Consider the following 18,226-nt stretch of genomic DNA (forward strand, 5'->3'; position numbering starts at 1 on the left):
TTTCTCACAAGTTGCTGAGGTCATTTAGAGTCTTCTGGCAAGGTTGGATGAAAAATCTGGCATTGCAGGCTTCATCTTCTGCCTCTCCTGTCACTCCACAGACCCACTTGCCTTTTTTTCTCCACTGTATCTTTTGTGTCTCTTCTGTTCTGCAGGAGTAAGCTTGCTGATCCCAGCGGGGGCCGTTCCACAAGGGAGAGTCTATGAAATGTATGTGACAGTTCACAGGAAGGAGAACATGAGGTAACAGACTGCCTTTGTTTGCTTGTGCATTAACAGAGGGGAAAAATGTACTAACTAAAGACCTGTGGTAATATGCTTATGCAAAGCCTCCTGCGTTGAAACTATTTGCTGACTTGGAGGTAAATGCGAGCAAAGCTGAGGATAAACTTTGCCACAAAACCAGCTCAGACTTTTGCTTTTCTAACCAAGAGTTGCACTCTGCAGCAAGCCCTCAGGCTGGGGGGATGCTGAATCGTAGCCAGAAGCAAGGAAAATGTGCCAGCATGACTTTGGTGCAGCAGAGAAAGTGTGAGGTAACCTCTTAATAAAGACCCGTGCTGCAAAGGACAAGGGAGCGGAGGAGCAAGGTGACAAATAGGCTCAGCAGAGGGACAGGTGCCTGAGCACCTGGCTTGGAGAATCTCCTCTTCTGTTATAATGAATGTGAATTTTTATTTTACCCTTCATGGGCTTGGCTAGTCCGTGCAGTGAAGAGGATGAAGCCAAAGCTTTTGGCGTCCTCCACCCCTCCTTGCTCCAAGGTAGAAGTAAGCGAGTAGTTGTCCTGCTTAGGCCCAGGCGCTCCACACCAAGGGCCACCCAGAGCCAATGTTGGGATGACCCCCGTTGTTCTCACCTGTTATCTGCATGTGTGGCCAATTCATATTCTAGATCTTAATGTCTACTGTGTGATCTGGCAGCCTTAGCATAAACAAAGAGTTTCTGAAAAGGCCAAGATACTGTTTGAAGCAGTTTAGGAAAATCTAATGAAGAGAAAGGTGAGATCTTAGTATGAAGAATGGACTCATGTGCACAAAGGCTGAATGGCAAATGTGAATCTAAGCAATCATTACACAGTACTTTGCCTCTTTCCCCTCCTCATAGCTAGATACATTTTTTTGGCTCAGCCCCTTAATGGCTTTTATTATGTGCTAAGCCACAGCTGTTTATACACTGTGTGATATTGAACACCATTCTTTAGCTTGGTAGTCTTTCACCCATGCTAAAATAATCTGCTTGAAGAAAAAATAAGTAACCCCTCCACCCACCCTTTTGCATACATTATTCATTGCCTGCTCTTTGAAAATAGCTAATTGCAGCTACAAAAAACGTGTCTCTGTTCATATCTAGTATTGATTGTATTCCTATTACTTTTGGCTGTGTTTTAAAGACACTTATAAACAGTATTGAAAAAGAACTCTTTCCTGCAGAAGGAAAAAAAAACCCTAAAATCAGAGGGCATCCCCTGTTATTCAGCTTGCTTCCAAATCTCCCTTTTTAAAATATCTAATTATTCAAAAAAAATTTTATTTCATTCCTAGGAGGAGCTATTCATGCAATTATTTTCTTTCCAGCCAGTTACGGAGGGAATCCCTGCCTCCTTATTCATGCGGCTGTGGACAACCAATGTCACATGCTAGTCTGATTTATTTTCTTCAAGGGTCATAAAACCCGCTCTGCATGCTTTGTGATAGCTGTTACTCAGCAGGTCACACAGGGGATAGAAGGATAGGTTATCCTGTATTGGGAAAAGCATGCTTGGAGCTGTGCTCTGCCAAACTGAGCAAGTGTAGTGAAGTACACCTGCAGAAGTGAACGGAGAGGTATGAATCCTCACTTGCAGTGAAGACTTTGAGAAGTGATTTCTTTCCCTAGAAGAGGAGAGCAGGGAGCGGGCTGCCTTGGCCATGGGGCAGCAGGGCTCATCCCATCGTGGTGGTAATAGCTTCCTGGGTGCACAGACCCCAGCTGCTTATTTGATTTATGGCAGCTTTTCAGCACCCCTCCAGCATGCCAGGCTTGTCATGCTCGTGGAAACCAACCACTTCTAGGATATTTAAAATGGAGCTCGTCAGGTGTTGTCTAGATCATTCGGAACTGAATAGTCACCGAAAAGGGCTTAAATGTCCTCCCGTGTTACCTGCTCCCTTTCCCCAGGTGCCCAGGAGCAGAAGGGGCTGTAATGGTCTCCTGCTGCAGGACTGTGTTACCAGACACTTCACTTGCTGTAGCAGAGCTGCAGCTCGGTCAAAGCCTCTTTTTCTGACTGCGTGGGCCACAGATGTTGCTTCATATAATTGGAGTCATATGGGTACCACAAGTTAGTGTGCAGCATAATTATTTTTTAAATCCGCTGCTGCACTCTTACAGCACTCCAGCAGAGAGTGATAGTCCACAGTAAGGACTATCTGCAGACATTTGCTTTTGTAGCCAAGCAGTAACTGGAGTGTGTTCAATAAACCCTGTGAGTCCCTATATTTATTTTCATGAGCACTGTGTAAATGTGTATGGGTTGAAAAGTCTTGTCATGTGTTGATGTAGTTTGGAGGGGGACATATAGGAAGCTATAAAATGGGTGTTATAATCAGAAATGAAGGCAGGCTCTTTTTCTTGATATACAACCACCACTGAGGTAAGAATGTGGTCCCCATAGCGCTACCCTAAATAGAACCAGTGCAGCAGCAGAGAGGCATACCATCACAGCTCACGTATCTCCAGCAACTTAAGATTTAGCTCACACTTTGTTTGTAGAAATATGAAACGACTTCTGAACAGTCAAGCTGAAACAGGAAATCTGTTATCCCTCAGAGTCCTGCAAATTCCCCTTTTCTTTTCCTTCCTTTGTTTTCCTAATACATTTCCCCAGTTAGTCTCTGAAACCTGTAGTACAGACATTTGAGACACTTCATAACCCAGTAATATCACTCTTTGTGTTGCCTTGCAGATTGGTTAGGAGAGCTTTTCGAGAAACTCTATTTATTCCATTTCGTAACCATCAAAGCATGTGAGAGCAGGAGGGTCATCCTAAAAGCATTATCCTTCTGCAGTGAATTGGGTTTCTGATGGCTTGCACTTGGAGGCAGTTGTTTTCTCTAAGTGTGTTAGCGTGCCTGTGGCACAGTGGGTTTTCTCTTTTCCTAGACTAATACTCCAGCAGGCTGTTTTTCCTGCTCCTGCACTGCGAGCTCATCCCTATTCTGCCTGTCATTCCGGGCAGGATGGATGGCAAGCAGCTACTGGACTCTGATCCCTGGCTGGTGTGTTGATCTCATGGAAAGGTCCATGTGCTTTATGAAGTGGCTACAGTGGGAAAAGGATGTCTATGTATGTGTGTGTGTTTGTACACGTATATGTGTATGTGTGTATACATATATATAAAACTGAAAAAATGACAAGCCTATGAAACTATTCTATTATAACACAGCTATCGGACAGGTTTCTGTTGAAGTTCATTGGCTTTTTCAATGGTGATCAGATGCTCTCTCCCTTAGTGTAGTGAAGTATCACCGACTTTGAGATTTGTAAGAAGGGGTCCCTTCTTGAGTTGTGGTTTCACCTATAAACTAAACACATTGCTGTGACCAGTACTTGGCAAGAGCCTGTTGCCAGGAGCATCTGTGAGAGCCTAGGTCTTACACGATTTAAGGATTAAATAGCATGAGTATAAACCTCCAACCTTCAGGATTTTCTTGACTGCCTCGGGTTAAAAAACAAATTTAGCTGTGAGCTAAATTAGTGGAGCTGTGTGCTTCCTTCAGAAACATCTGGCACTGGTCCGTGCTAGACAGGGTCTGGGTCTTGATGGACCACTGGTTTGATCTCATATGGCAGTTCCCATGTTCCTGCGTGAACCCCTGCCGAGCTTGCACAGCTTTAGGTGGAGCTACTCTTGCATACTCTAATCAGAGGCAAGAACTGTGCTAAATACGGCACAGTGAAGGACTCTCCTGTATAATCCATCACACAGGAGATGATGCAAATGAGAGTGGATGTCGCCATGCTTGTGAAATGTGACAACCCTGAAGAACAAGGCAAGCAGCGCTCCTGAAGATCTTGATGGAAGACACACATAAATTGTGCAACTTCCAAATTAGCTACCTTAAAAGAGGGAAGGGTTGGGTGAGCCTTGTCAGGGTTTGGATAAGTGGCTTCATAGTGTATGTATAGACTTTATATTAAAGTCACACAGCTGATCAATGAGTTTGATCCAAGGAGCAATGTTGCCTTTTTCACCAGTAAACTCTAAGCTTAGTGATGTGAAATAAAAGAAATTGAAGTCTTCTGCATTTCATTTCTCCACCTTCCTTCTGTATCTCAGTTGCATAAACAAAATTACTTTGCAACTCCAGAAGACAATTTCATGAAGTGCCAGTCACTATAATTGAAAAATTCAACATAAAAAAGACCAAAGCATGAGCAAAAGGGGAGGAAAACTTTTCAGATCATTTGCCTTCTAAAGATAGACTGGTAGAAGAACCAGGGTCAGTCAAGAATATTAAGTTTGAAACTTAAGAAGCAGCACATATTAAAAGTAAAGCCCCAGCAATGAAAGGAGAAATAAAATATCTTCCCTCTGGCTTTTGGCTAAGCTGTGTAGAAGGGTTGCCATGAGTTAGCCATTCCTCTCTCCCTGCTCTGTCCTGTGCTTCCTGAGCTGTTGTGATTGCCTGTAACATCTACACATGGTGCCAGGGAGCACAATGTAGGCCCACTGAGGAGCAGAGATTTCTCTAGTTGTGCTCACATCTGCTGTGTGACAGCTACCTTAATGAATACGGTCTGGCTTATTACAGGGCGATGGTTTTGAATGAGTAATCCCATTAAAACCACAAATTTGATTGTGAAGGGACCAGATATAGTGAATAAAAGTTTGTTTGCTTTTAAATAAAAGTTGACTGTTCTTGATAAGCGGTGCAGGATGGGACAACATCTAAAAATATCTGAAGACCTTTCAGTTACTGTTAGTGCCTTTTAATAGCAGTGCCATTAACGGATTGAATTTTAGTCTCAGTCACATCTTTGTAAAACAAAAACGTCTCTTTTGCCTGCAGTGAAGTGACTTTGGAGTCATACAGCTGAATGCCCAGTCTCATCTAATAAGTTGTCCCTAGGCTGCTGCAAGCCTAAAGCGAAGCACATGTGGATGTGGTTTTGGGGGGGTTTGGGGTTGTTTTTTGGATAACAGCCTAAAAGTAGGTTCTGGCCCACAGTTTTGAAGGTATCTGCTCATATATCTTTCTGCTTTAGAGGAGATAACTCCCTTGCTCTATATGCTCCCCTGTGTCCGTGTTTGTGCTGGGTCTCCTACGATCTGCAACACAGAAACTGCAATACTTGATCACAGCAGGAGCTCATCTAGGCCACGATCCTGGCTTTGCTAGTCCTGCATCACCGGCTCTGGGAGAAGGAATCATAGAATCGTAGAATAGTTTGGGTTGGAAGGGACCTTAAAGATTTTCTAGTTCCAACCTCCCCCTCCATGGGCAGGGACACCTTCTGCTAGACCAGGTTGCTCAAAGCCCCATCCAGCCTGGCCTGGAACACTTCCAGGGAGGGGGCATCCACAACTTCTCTGGGCAACCTGTTCCGGTGCCTCTCCACCCTCACAGTAGAGAACTTCTTCCTTACACCTAATCTAAATCTACCTCTTTCAGTTTAAAGCCATTAACCCCTTGTCCTATCACTACATGCCCTTGTAAAAAGTCCCTCTCTGGCTTTCCTGTAGGCCCCTGTTAAGTACTGAAAGGCTGCTATAAGGTCTCCCCAGAGCCTTCTCTTCTCGAGGCTCAACAACCCCAACCCTCTCAGCCTGTCTTCGTAGGAGAGGTGCTCCAGCCCGCTGATCATCTTTGTGGCCCTCCTCTGGACTTGCTCCAACAGGTCCATGTCCTTCATATGTTGGGGGCCCCAGATCTGAACACAGTACACCAGGTGGGGTCTCATGAGAGCAGAGTAGAGGGGGAGAATCACCTCCCTTGAACTTCTGGTCACGCTTCTTTTGATGCAGCCCAGGATATGGTTGGCTTTCTGGGCTGCAAGTGCACATTGCCGTGTCATGTTGAACTTCTTGTCAACCAACACCCCCAAGTCCTTCTCTGCAGGGCTGCTCTCAATCCATTCTCCTCCCAGCCTGTATCTGTGCTTGGGATTGCCCCGACCCATCTGCAGGACCTTGCACTTGGCCTTGTTGAACTTCATAAGATTTGCACAGGCCCAATCTCAAGCCTGTCAAAGCCCCTCCGGCTGGCATCCCTTCCCTCCAGCGTGTTGACTGCACCACACAGCTTGGTGTCATCGGCAAACTTGCTGAGGGTGCACTCAATCCCACTGTCCATGTCATTGACAAAGATGTTAAACAGCGCCGGTCCCAATACCGACCCCTGAGGAACGCCACTCATCACTGGTCTCCACTTGGACATCAAGTCATTGACAGCAACTCTTTGAGTGTGACCATCCAGCCAATTCCTTATCCACTGAGTGGTCCATCCATCAAATCCATGTCTCTCCAATTTAGAGACAAGGATGTCGTGCTGGACAATGTCCAGTGCTTTGCACAAGTCCAGGTAGATGACATGCGTTGCTCTTCCCTTATCCACTAACGCTGTAACCCCATCGTAAAAGGCCACCAAATTTGTCAGGCACGATTTGCCCTTAGTGAAGCCATGTTGGCTGTCACCAATCACCTCCTTATTTTCCATGTGCCTTAGCACACTTTTCAGGAGGATCCGCTCCATGATCTTGCCGTGCACAGAGGTGACTGACTGGAAGAAAATTGCTCGTAATGAATGACTACACAATAACTTGTCTTCAGGGAAATTTGTTGTTTACTAATTCCATCAATTAGTGTTGGGCTTATGCCTTGAAGCAGAAAGATTAATATCTCTTGTATAATATATCTTGTCTACTGCATCTGTTTCTGTTCTCATTAGCTATAGTAAGGCATAATCCTTTTGTTTTAAAATGGAAATTGGAAACAGTAAGAAATAAGAAAAGATCTGTCAAGAGATTTTTGTTCCTTTTTCCTGTCAGTTGTCATAGGGTACCTCTCTGCTCTATGTGCCATTACATGGTTTAGCCTGACTCCTCTGGGTTTCAGGTGTTTATTTTTGAGATCTCACTGCAGTCCCTAAACACACTGCTACCTGCAGTCACATTAGAGCTGGATAGGAAAGGGAATATCACCTCAGCGTGCTTTGACATGTCTTGTCCCATACAGCCCCAGAAATCAGATTTGCTTTTTGCCGCTGTGCCACATTACAAGTTGATGCCTGCTGCGTTGCAGTAAGCTCACCCGAGATCTTTTTCACTTTCATTGCTTTCTTTGCTACTAAGTAACTATGTTTGGAACTTGCTTTGTTGCAGCAGCGTGAGCTGCTCTACAATTAATAGAATTTTATTTCCTACCCATATTTTTACCATCTCTGGACCTTTTGCATTATTTTCTGGCTTGCATTGTTACTTGCAATAATTCCTTATTAACTGTTATCAGTAAATTTAATGATTGAGTTGCTATTTACATTGTCTTCCACATCGAGAGTAGAAATCCTGGCCTCACAGTAGTCAGAGAGAGGTTTAGCATGGACTTCATCAGAGCTGGGATTTCACCTATTCAGTGACACTGACCCCTGTTTCACACCACTCAAGAACTTCTCTGCAATTCATTGGATCTCAGTTTTTAAAGGTTTGTCTGCATGAGGTGGATGGTGGAGAGTCACCAGGACTGGCAACGTTCAATAACTTTGGGGTGCTGGACTCAGATGCATGTCTGGTTGGCAATTTGGGACTGCAAAGTCAAGCACCCCCGCAACTGGCCCATTTTTCTGCTCTTCACTCATCAGAGTGTCCTGTATCATAAATACCCAGGTCAGGAGCACACATATCTCATCCACTTGGCAATAAATGTAGTAAGTCTGGTGACAAAGATGCTGTTTACCAACTTGGGGAAAAAATACTAAGCCTTGCTATTTTTTGCATGTCCTTTGTAGGCTTGTGTCTGCTTCCCATCTCACTTGCTGACTGTGCAGTCTGGAGCGCCTCCCAACTTTGTGTTCTGCATCATTTTTTATACTTGTGCTAATCGGATATAAAATGTGGCAGCGCAGAATCATGCCCTCCATCAGAGTCCTAAAATTTAACACCTAACAAAATTTTGTCACGGAGCAGTGACTAAACTTAATTTTACTTTGAGACAACTTTAGGCTGTATGATTTATCAATACCATATTATTTTAATGACCTTTTGGCTTTTTTTAACTGCATGCATCGGTGCTCAGATTCTTGTCGATTTTAACTCATTTTTCACCTAAAAGGCACTGTATGAGGTTTTTTATGGCAATCATGATATATTCCCTGCTATATTCTTTTTGACTGCTGGTTTTGTAATTCAGTCCAAAAATCTATGATAACTTGTAATTTTTTTCCTTCCTTTTTCATGGGTCAGTAGTCTTTTAGATGAAGTTAGGTTAACCAGATGATTAAGTCTATAGCTTGTCATATCTGTAGCTTTCCAGACAAACATTGTAATTTTGAAAGATCTTTCTCATAAGACATTACGTTTTTTGAAATTTCCTGAATTAGATTGTAGGAGAGTGTAAAAATATCCATTAATGCACAAGGTAGATAACCATTAAAAACCACTGCCACACTGTGAGTATTTTTTTAAGCTTCTTGTTGCTTCTTATGAAAAAAAACCCTGAAGTAAATGAGTCTGAAAAAGAAGCAACATTTTAGTCAAAAACTGCCCAATGATTTATTCAGTTCAGTCTTGCAAGAGAGTGATCCCTGATCTTCTTAATCTGAATCCAGAGATCTGTACAGCATGCAAGAGGAGCTGGACTAGGTACTCCATCTGCTAGTGTTTCATTTCTTTTGTGTACTGTTTGTTAAGCTAAAATATCTGGCATAACACGATAGCTGTCCAGATTGTTATACTTTACATCTTTTTTGAAAGGCAGCTATATTGCAGCTGTTTGTTTCCAGTCCACAGCTTTTCAGAAACAATTGTTAAGTCATTTAGTAAACTCATCAGTTAATTTCCACAGATGCATATCATCTGGATTCACTGATTTGCATAGATTTAAATTTTTCCATGCTGGACCTTTTTTTTTTCTCAAATGTTATAAAAACCTCCCACAACCTTTGTAGCAATGAGATGCTTTTCAAAAGTGCCTTTGTCCCACTTTGAAAAAGATTTCTCAAAAGTTTTTCATTTTCTGTGAGATTATGGAATATTCAGGGAGAATTAAGGTGGACAAAATTAGGTTAGGCCTGTGGACATATCTTTGCAATAGCCAGAATAGCTGCAATAAATTGGATATCGGAACAACTTCTGTCCTGATTTAGCCTCCTTGAAAATGTTATCTAAGATTACAGCTACTTTTTTTGCTCTTTCTTTTGGTAGAGGCAAAGACTTACAGAAATAAACAGTATTTAATGTTGTCTCAACTAATTCCACTAAGACCAATACAGATGTAAATACAAGTATTTGTAAATGCAACAAGGGATTGAACCCTTAGCTGGAGCAGAGGATGGGATGTCCTGTGGGCAGATCTGGAGTTTAAGCGCAGATCACATTGAACACTTTTAATCTCCCGCTTGCTGTTTTCTGGATCATGAATTTGTCCTCTATATTATTTAGAGAAGGCAGCTGATGAGGCACATTCAGCTGTATTTGTCATACACCAGATGTCGTGATAGTTAAAGTCACTCACGCTTCCTCTGTTTTTAAGCTCCTCAGCAGTTGGTCTGGGATAGTTTACACATGCACAGGCATACACACACACACACACACACACACGCTTTATCATTTACAAACTACAGTGTATGCTGTGTATGCTATGTATCCTAAATATTTATACAATTTCCCATAACACCCATTCCTAGTGACTGACAGCAAGCGCACTGGATAATACCCGTGTTTTTAACTGAACAGCTCTGGGTTATCAAGAGAAATCTCAGGCTTTGCAAGTGTGTTTTGCTCTCTGCACTATTCCTTACCATCCCTTGGCCCTCTCTCCCCTGCCACAGGTGACACCTGCTCCCTGCAGGTGTATTTGCAATAGCCATTTTAGTAGATCTGAATGCCTTCTAAGTAAAATAGAGTATCAGTGGGTTTGGTGATGACTGAACTCAAACTGCACATCTCAGATGTGCTGTATACCACTTACTAGGTTTCACACGTGCTTGTTAGTTCATTCTCTTCCTCTGTTCTTCAATTTTGTCTGTCCAGACAGTAAATAATTCTCACACATGGTGCTTACAAGAGCCACTGTTCATTTTTATATGCTGCGAAACAACTGCCAAAAGCAGCAGTGACCACATTTCAGCAGTGGGTGAAATGAAGCTTCTGCATACAGTCGGCAAGGATCCTTCAGAGTGGAGGGTGCTCAGCAAGTGAGGTCTATAATATGCTGCCACCTAAACTTGCATTTTGACAAATGAGTGATATCTGGGAAAAAAAAAAGGGGGGGGGGGGATTTGGAAAAAAAAACACCAGGCCCAAACCATGCCCACCCATTCTTTGCTTGCACAATCTTTTTATTTTAAGAGAAGGATTTTTTTATTTTTACATACCTGAATGTACCTTTTTGCCTTTTTCAACTTACTTAACGTATCCATCTTTCTGTCTCCTCATCAGGCCGCCTGTAGAAGACAGCCAAACCCTGCTGACACCGGTGGTGAGCTGCGGCCCACCAGGAGCCCTGCTAACCCGGCCTGTCATTTTAACCATGCACCACTGCGCAGAACCGAACACGGAGGACTGGCAGATCCAGCTGAAGCACCAGGCTGCCCAGGGGCCATGGGAGGTGAGGCTCCAGAGCTCCAGCCTGTGTGCTGACCGTGCGGAGGGCTCTCTGCTAGTACCTTCACCTGCCTTTCTGAACAAGGATGCCTGTATTTTGGGTTTTCCATGTGAGATGCATGGCTGCTACGGGCAGGCAGGAGTGCCCTTCAATACCAGGTGTCTAAGCTGCCCAGTGGTCATGCAGAGATGCTGTCTTGGGGCAGTTTGGTGCCTCCTAGTTCTAGCTATTTTCCATGAAATAGCCTTCATCACAGGATTTCAGCACTTGAGCTTTTGGTTGTAGCAGGATATTGTGCCAAAGTTATGGGGACAGAAGGAAGAGAAAAGGCAAAATAAAAAACAGTGGCTGAAAATAATTTCTGACTTGATTTTAGAAAGAAGAACATGTTTTTTACAGAATAGTTTTCAAGAAAGTTAAATAGTGTTGCAGATGATCTCCTGCTTCAGCACCAACACTTCATCCAGCTTAATAAAATGTATAGGTGTTTCTTTTGTTTTTCCGAAGATGTTGGTGGAGCATCACTTTGCTTCAGTTCCCGCAGCCAGGATCCAACTCTGCACCCTGTCAACTCAGGGGAGCTGCACAAGGATTGCTGGGCAGTGCAGGCTTGGTGGGAGCCTGGGGTGGTTCCTTGCCAGTAGTGCAGCAGGAGGATGTCCCGGGGCAGGGTGGCAGAAGGATCTTCTACTGTAACTGGAGCATAAAGTGATGCTTTTGGCAAGATTGGGCCATCCTGGCAGAGCCTTCTTCTCCAGCCCTGCGCTCCTAGGTACTTGCTGCCACCAGTTTGGTCTCACATAATTAATTTGGCAAGGCTACTTTCTCCTACCGGTAGATTTAATAAGGTCAGGGTGGCTTCTGAAGGCAGTTGGGCTGACAGCAGCAAGAGCCCCATGTCCAGCATTGCCTTCGAACGGCTCTTGCATTTGTCCCCCTGCCTGCGGCACTGGCTCTTCCTCACGCTGGGAAGGAGCATGCAGCGAACACGGGTCTGTCTCGCCAACTAATCTGCACCCCACCGGCCTGACTCTTGGCACCACACATATGTTCCTTATTTGTGCCTGTGTGTTACTGGCACCTCTTCATTTTCTCCCTCATCATCCTCCTGCCCTTGACAGAGTGGTTGCTCCGCCGGCTGTGCACAAGGTCTGGTGCCAGCGCAGCCTCCGCAGCACCCGCAGTGTCCCTGGCCATCACTCGGTGATCTTCCTCTGCTCAGTTCTGGAGCAGCTCCTCCAAGCTGAGCTCCACACGTGCACGCACACGCATGCGCGTGTGCATGCATGCTTGCACACCCCTGCAGCATTGCTCAGGGCCAGGGGCTCCTGCCAGAGCCAGTTGCTGGTGTGGCCGTAGGGGCGTGCAATCAGTGCTGCAGCAACTTACCCTCCAGAAGGATTGTGCCACCCCTGCAAATATGGCACGTTTGCCGTTCCTGAAACTAGGGGGCCTGAGCTTAATGCCAAATTTCAGTTGAGCCCACGCTGCTCAGCTGCCAGATGTGTACATTGTGCTGCAGACCTGCAGGCAGTGGGGGTGAAACAGATGAGTTTTGCCGAGCATCATGTGGCACATGGTGGCTTTGCAAGAGGTGGCCATCATCAGCTGCTGCTTTTTTCGCTTCTGCTCTCTCTTAAAGCCATTCAAATCACCTTGTGTTGCGTGCAGGATATTACACGCAGGGTTGAATGGAGAAATTAGCAAGGGAGCTGTTTTCCTTTACACACAGGGTGGGGAGGCTGTCTGCATTTAGGCTGTATGTATTTTTTTTCTCATCCTGCAGTCTCGTCACGGAGGATTATTCTGATGAAGCAGCAGGTGATATTTCATGTAGATGTGGCATTCGGCCATCGTAGAGGTTACTTCCCTTCCTTGAGTTTTTATAACTCCTTATTGTCATGCTTAGGAAGTGAAGGGTGGTTATTTATTCAACATGCTTGTGACTACTGATGTTAAATCACGGTCACCAAATGATTAGTTCTGCAATATCTTTTTCAATAAAGTTTTGGTGATATTTTCATTATTTGCCTAACTCTGCCCAGGGCTTGAAAAGCTGCTGCAGGGTCCAGAGGAAAGAGTTACAAGTCTTAGGGGAGTGTTGTACGGGAGGAGGTTTCTACCACCATCATCACCTCAGAGAAATCATGCCCTCCCCACGCCTACGCAGGAGAAAAGCCAGAAGCAGGAATTTTAAATCTTGATTAATCTACAGTGCAAACAGCAAGGACTTTGTGCATCATCCAGGCTTGAAAGGGGCATTGCTGTCTCAAAGGAGAGCAGCTCTGAGGGGTCAGGAGCTCTAACTTGGCCTCTTTCTCCCTTAGGATGTGGTTGTGGTCGGGGAGGAAAACTTCACCACTCCGTGCTACATCCAGCTGGACCCAGAGGCCTGCCATATCCTGACAGAAACCCTCAGCACGTATGCCTTGGTGGGACAGTCAATCACCAAAGCAGCAGCCAAACGTCTCAAACTGGCCATCTTTGGACCACTGTCCTGCTCTTCGCTGGAGTACAGCATCCGGGTCTACTGCCTCGATGACACGCAGGATGCCCTTAAGGTGGTTATTGCTTTCTTGCTCACTTTCCCTCTCCCTCTCCAGCTCTCACAGGACTGCAGTCATAGTGGTGACTAGACCCTCTGCTCCGTGTATTCCTGCTCCCTGGGTTATTTTTCTGATTAGAAGAGCTTGACAACAAGCTGCTGTTTTACAGTTTAACCCGCACACACTGTAAATTGTCCTTTGTATAGGGATCTCACACTATTTTCCGCCCACCAGTCTTTTTTCCTTTGTTTACCTGTATCATATCCTGAATCCTAAGATTTTTGCATTATTAAAAGGCCATAAGGTACGCGGGGCTTCATTCGTTATTCATGTATTTTTAATGCTAAGTGCCAGCTCCCCAGAGATGGGGAAACATATAAATGCTTCTTTGTAAATAGTTGATAATGATAAAAGAAGCTTCTGGGCTGTTAATCACTGCCTGCTTTCATACTGCTTTATTACACCTCTTCGCGTGCCGCTTTTTGTGTTGGGAATTCGCAACTGAAATAAACCGAGGCTGTTGCTATCTCTAACTATATAATCTTACTCTCACTGCGTAATTCTGGCATGCACACAGACATACACTCACTACATACAGAAGAGCAGATACATAACCATACTTTCTATTTCTCTTTATAAATACCTGTATTTATACAGGTGGTATCTATAATAGATGCACTCATGAAACATGTAGCTCCAACTGCACATGTAAGATTGGAGTTTATTAAAAGGTGGGGGTTTTTTTCTTCAATTGTAGCCAGTGCAACTTCCCAATGCCTCTTTGCAGCAAAATGAGTTCAAAGCCTGACTCTAAGCAGAGTCATCCTGGTGCTGTGTATGCTTTTGTTTCCTCAGCTGCACATGGGAATTATTGGGATTTAAACCCACATATACTGGCTGGGAGATGTTTGTGTTTTTCAGAGCAGTGACTTCCATCACTGTGAATGGCACACTCTGTTTTCTTCCCCAGTACTATCTGATATCAAGGCCTGCCTGCCTAGGCTTTGCTGGGGGGATACTCTTTCACTAAATGTAGGAAAGGCAGTAAAGTATAAGGGTTGAAGCAGGCATATCATGACTTCAGCCTGGTTTTGTCTGTACAGGGCCTGGGAGCTTGGCCTCTGTCAATGCATTGGTGTTATCAGGCTTTTAGAAACAATTATTTTCTCCGGTCTGATTTCCCTTTTGTTTTTCCTCTTTAAAAAAAAGTGAAAAGGATCTTTCATAGCGATCAAGCTTCAAAAGTCCTGACGGTTTTATGCCTGTGCAGCGTAATACAATTTTCCACGGGTTCGTCAAGGCCTGAGGTAATAATAAGTGAGTCGGAGGGGCCTTGGACAGACAGCTAATGCAGTCAGAGCTGGAGGAATCCAATTAGGTGTTACTCAAGAGCTGTTGGTTTGTTTCTAATAGACTGTGGGGAGAGTTGTGAGGTAAAGTTAATCCTATTTGGTGTGATAGCAGAAGGGATCAGGAGAGGCGCTGAGCAACATGGAGGGACCATCTTTCTCCTGAGAAGCTGCACCCAGTGTTTGGGAGGGGAGCAGGCCAGTCCTTGGGCTGCTGCTGCAGGTAGACCCCAAAGCGAGCTTGTAATTTGGTGAGGAAAGATGAGCAAAGTCAGGCGGCCACCATCCCACTCGTACCTACTGCTTTTTTACAGCAAAGTATGTGCATTTTAATTTTCATCTTTTTTGGCACATCCACGCGAAGACTGGAAGGCCACGCACAGGGTTCAAGACCCAGCTCGCTGGTGGTTTACAGGAGGACAAGCACATGTACTTGCTGGCCACAAACTCTTATGATTGTATCAATTGCAATTCCCTGAAAATGAAAGGTCTGGGGAAGGAGAAGGTTTAAAAAAAATGAACCTAGTAAACTAGCTGTAGATGAAAGGGTTGAGCATGGACCGGTGTGTACGACCCAGTATGTACACACCAGCCCTGTGCAACAGTGTTGTGCAGACTATGACTATTCGGAAAGAAAAAAAAGGTTGGGGTGTTTGCTGCGTGCTTTCACAACAGCTGGCACCACAGCAGCCCCAGCGTGCTGGGAGGAGGTCCTCGGCACTGCCATATTGCTAAAGGGAAGGCATTAACGGGGCAATTACCGCTGGCTGTGCAGGTCAAGGCGTACAGACGGGGCTGGACCAGTGGGTCCTGAGGTTAAAAGTAATTTGGAGAGGGTGGGAAAGTTGTAGGCAGCAGGCGAGGCACCAGCTGCAACGTTTCGGTGTCTTGGGGCTGGCTGCTCCGGGCAAGGCACGGCAAGGGAAGGGAAGAGCAGCGTGAGATGTTCCTACGTTGGGATGTCTGAGGTTTGGAAGAGCCTTTGTAGGGGATTATGTGTTTATTTTAATAGGCAACTGAATGCATTCTGTTATTATTTACAACTAGGAATGAGTGTGCCATATGCTGAATGTGTCCTAACAGCCACCAAAGGAAGACAAGCAGTTGCGGTATAAAACACAGTGCAGTATTTATCCAGCAGGCTTTTCCCTCTCATCATGCAGAGTAAGCGCTTGCTGCTGAACTGCCGGCGCCTGCAGTACAGTAGGGAAGTGTAATGACTTGTCATCAATAAGGGCTCAGTTATTTTGGTAGTGGCTTGGCAGGGTTCCTGGGGGCTGTGGAGCAGCAGAGTGGGCTCAGAGCTGATCAAGCATGCAGCATCCCCTGTCCCACAGGATCCCAAGCCGCCTGGATGGGATGCTCACCAAAATGCTTTTTGGGGAAGGGTGAGGGTAGCTGTGACCTCGAGCACTGGCCTCTTTTTTTAAGGCTGATTTTTCCACTTTGAGGGGGATACCCAAGCTAGTCTGCTGTGAAAAAAAAAAAAAGTAATAATACGATAACTGTAAAGCAATCCAGCTGCTTTATTCTGTTTATTCACGTATGGCTTTGAGATTGATGTCTGTGAGCTGTGTGTGGCAGCATGGTGGGGGCTGAGCAGCCGGGCACGCGGAAAAGGCTGCCTCTCACACTGAAGGCAAGTGAATGATTTCAGGCTGTAACAGGGTGGCATCCCCCAACCCTCCTCATGCTGCACAGTAACTGTCCCCCCAAAAAAACAACAAAACAGGCACAACAGGCGTGTGATCTTCTCTCAGTTACTTAATGTGTATCTTTTCCTCCAATGAAGAAAGGCAACAGCTTAAACTGAATGCTGTTGTGTGCTTGTGACCCATTAATGAGGAAGCCCTTTCCAAATACAGGTTGTGGCTGTCCTGGTGACGCTGACAGTGGAGTGATGCCTTACACAGCTCCCTCTCCTCGGAAAGGCATAAGGGCATGAAGTCGTGGCTCACAGGCATGATGAGAGGCGATGGGGAGGGTGGCTGGAACCACCTCAGCATGGGGCAAGCAACGTGCAGCTCGGGTTTCAGCTCAGGAGAGCATAGAAGCACCAGCCAGCAGGATAAGTACTGCTCTAAATAAAATGCCGTATGGCTAAAGCCAGCCTGCAAGTTTGAAGGGCTGTGCAAATCATGGCTCCAAATTAATTCTGAATTAATTAACTGAGCGGCATGGGAGAAGCATGGGCTGCTCGGCGTCCTCCAGTTGGAGCCCGTAGAGGGGCTAGAATGATCAAGGGTGGTTACCAAAAGTGGGATATTGAAACAAGACATCCAGATCTCGTGGGTGGGATGGTGCAGCATCACGCTGCAATGTTTTTTCCCACAGTAGTGCAGCTCCCAGAACTGGTGCTGCACTGTCAGGAGCGGTCGTTCGGCCCCGGCGCCCCACGTGCCTGAGAGGTGGTGTCTGCTATTAGCTCACGCAGTGCTGTGAGTCATCTTCTGGCCCTTCCAGGGAGGTAATTTGGACATAATGAAGATCTATAGTAATCAGATAATTAATATCGATTGCTCTTTAGACATCTTGACGAGGTAATTAGGGGGCACTGGAAAGAAGCTGGAACTGATTCATTGGCATAACCTTAATTTAAAAGGTTTCCTGATTTTGTTTCTTTTCCTCTAATGGCTGATAAACAAACATCATTTTAGCTTCAGTATTTGCCAGGTGCTGGGCTCGCCAGGGACAGGTGCTTTTCTTGTATGCTAACTAGATCGTGAACATGATCAAGAGTAGCTTGTTTTGTGCTTATCTAAAACAGAGGCTCCTTTAGTTGGCCTGGGGTAGCATCCTGGTTTTGTGTGCCCACGTACTCCTCAAGTGTGCTCACTCTGTGCATGATTGGCTTTGGCCATGTGAGACTGGTTGGTTGGTTGGCTCTTGTAATTAAATATGACTGAGTTCAGCTGTGTTGGTTTCTAACGGGCCTCCATGTGGACTACAATTAGGCTGTTTGTAGGCAACGGTTCACTGTGGTCTCATTAGCTACAGGCACATATTTATTTTTAGCTGCAGAAAATGACCAGACTCTTGTCTTACTAGCTTTTAATTACAAGATCAATATTTCAGTAACCCTGAACCTATGTATTCATATGGACAAAATGCTCTGTCACAGTGTCTTGCATTGTTTTGATACCATCCCGCTTGACGGTTAGTCTCAGCATAGGCATCAGTTACCTCCTGTACCGCTCTGCCACAGAGCAGTTTGCCAGGAGGCCACAAGCTGAAGGACCAGTGGTATGCACAGGTCCCATATCAGCAGGACCTACACAAATAAGAGCTTCCAAAAACAAAATAGTAAATCTATCATTAGATGTCCAGTTTGATAAGCAATGGAGAAGACTGACATAGTTCTGTATTCAAACAGGGCCTGTATACAAAGTCTTTGCATTCAATTTCATAGCATGCAATTAAGTTTTCTGCTTATAGGACAGGACACTGTGTCTCCCAAATGAGACATGGGTGCCTGCATCCCTGCTGGACTGCTGCTGTATGAAGGGGGCGAGGGGGTTATAGTCAGA

The 18,226-nt window shown here is 45.1% G+C and overlaps 1 protein-coding gene across 2 annotated transcripts in view; it reads left to right on the forward strand.

Annotated features, from left to right (window-relative positions):
- The window catches only part of UNC5C (unc-5 netrin receptor C), a 270,802-nt gene that overhangs the window by 240,173 nt on the left and 12,403 nt on the right, over window positions 1-18,226 (forward strand). For both annotated transcript variants that reach the window (XM_052776063.1, XM_052776053.1), the window contains 3 exons: window positions 156-243; window positions 10,639-10,807; window positions 13,132-13,365. In XM_052776063.1, coding sequence (XP_052632023.1) covers window positions 156-243; window positions 10,639-10,807; window positions 13,132-13,365 — 491 coding nt within the window. The remainder of the gene's footprint in view (window positions 1-155; window positions 244-10,638; window positions 10,808-13,131; window positions 13,366-18,226) is intronic.

This window comes from Harpia harpyja, chromosome 2 (genome assembly GCF_026419915.1).
Source record: "Harpia harpyja isolate bHarHar1 chromosome 2, bHarHar1 primary haplotype, whole genome shotgun sequence".
In the NCBI taxonomy this organism is placed as follows: domain Eukaryota; kingdom Metazoa; phylum Chordata; class Aves; order Accipitriformes; family Accipitridae; genus Harpia; species Harpia harpyja.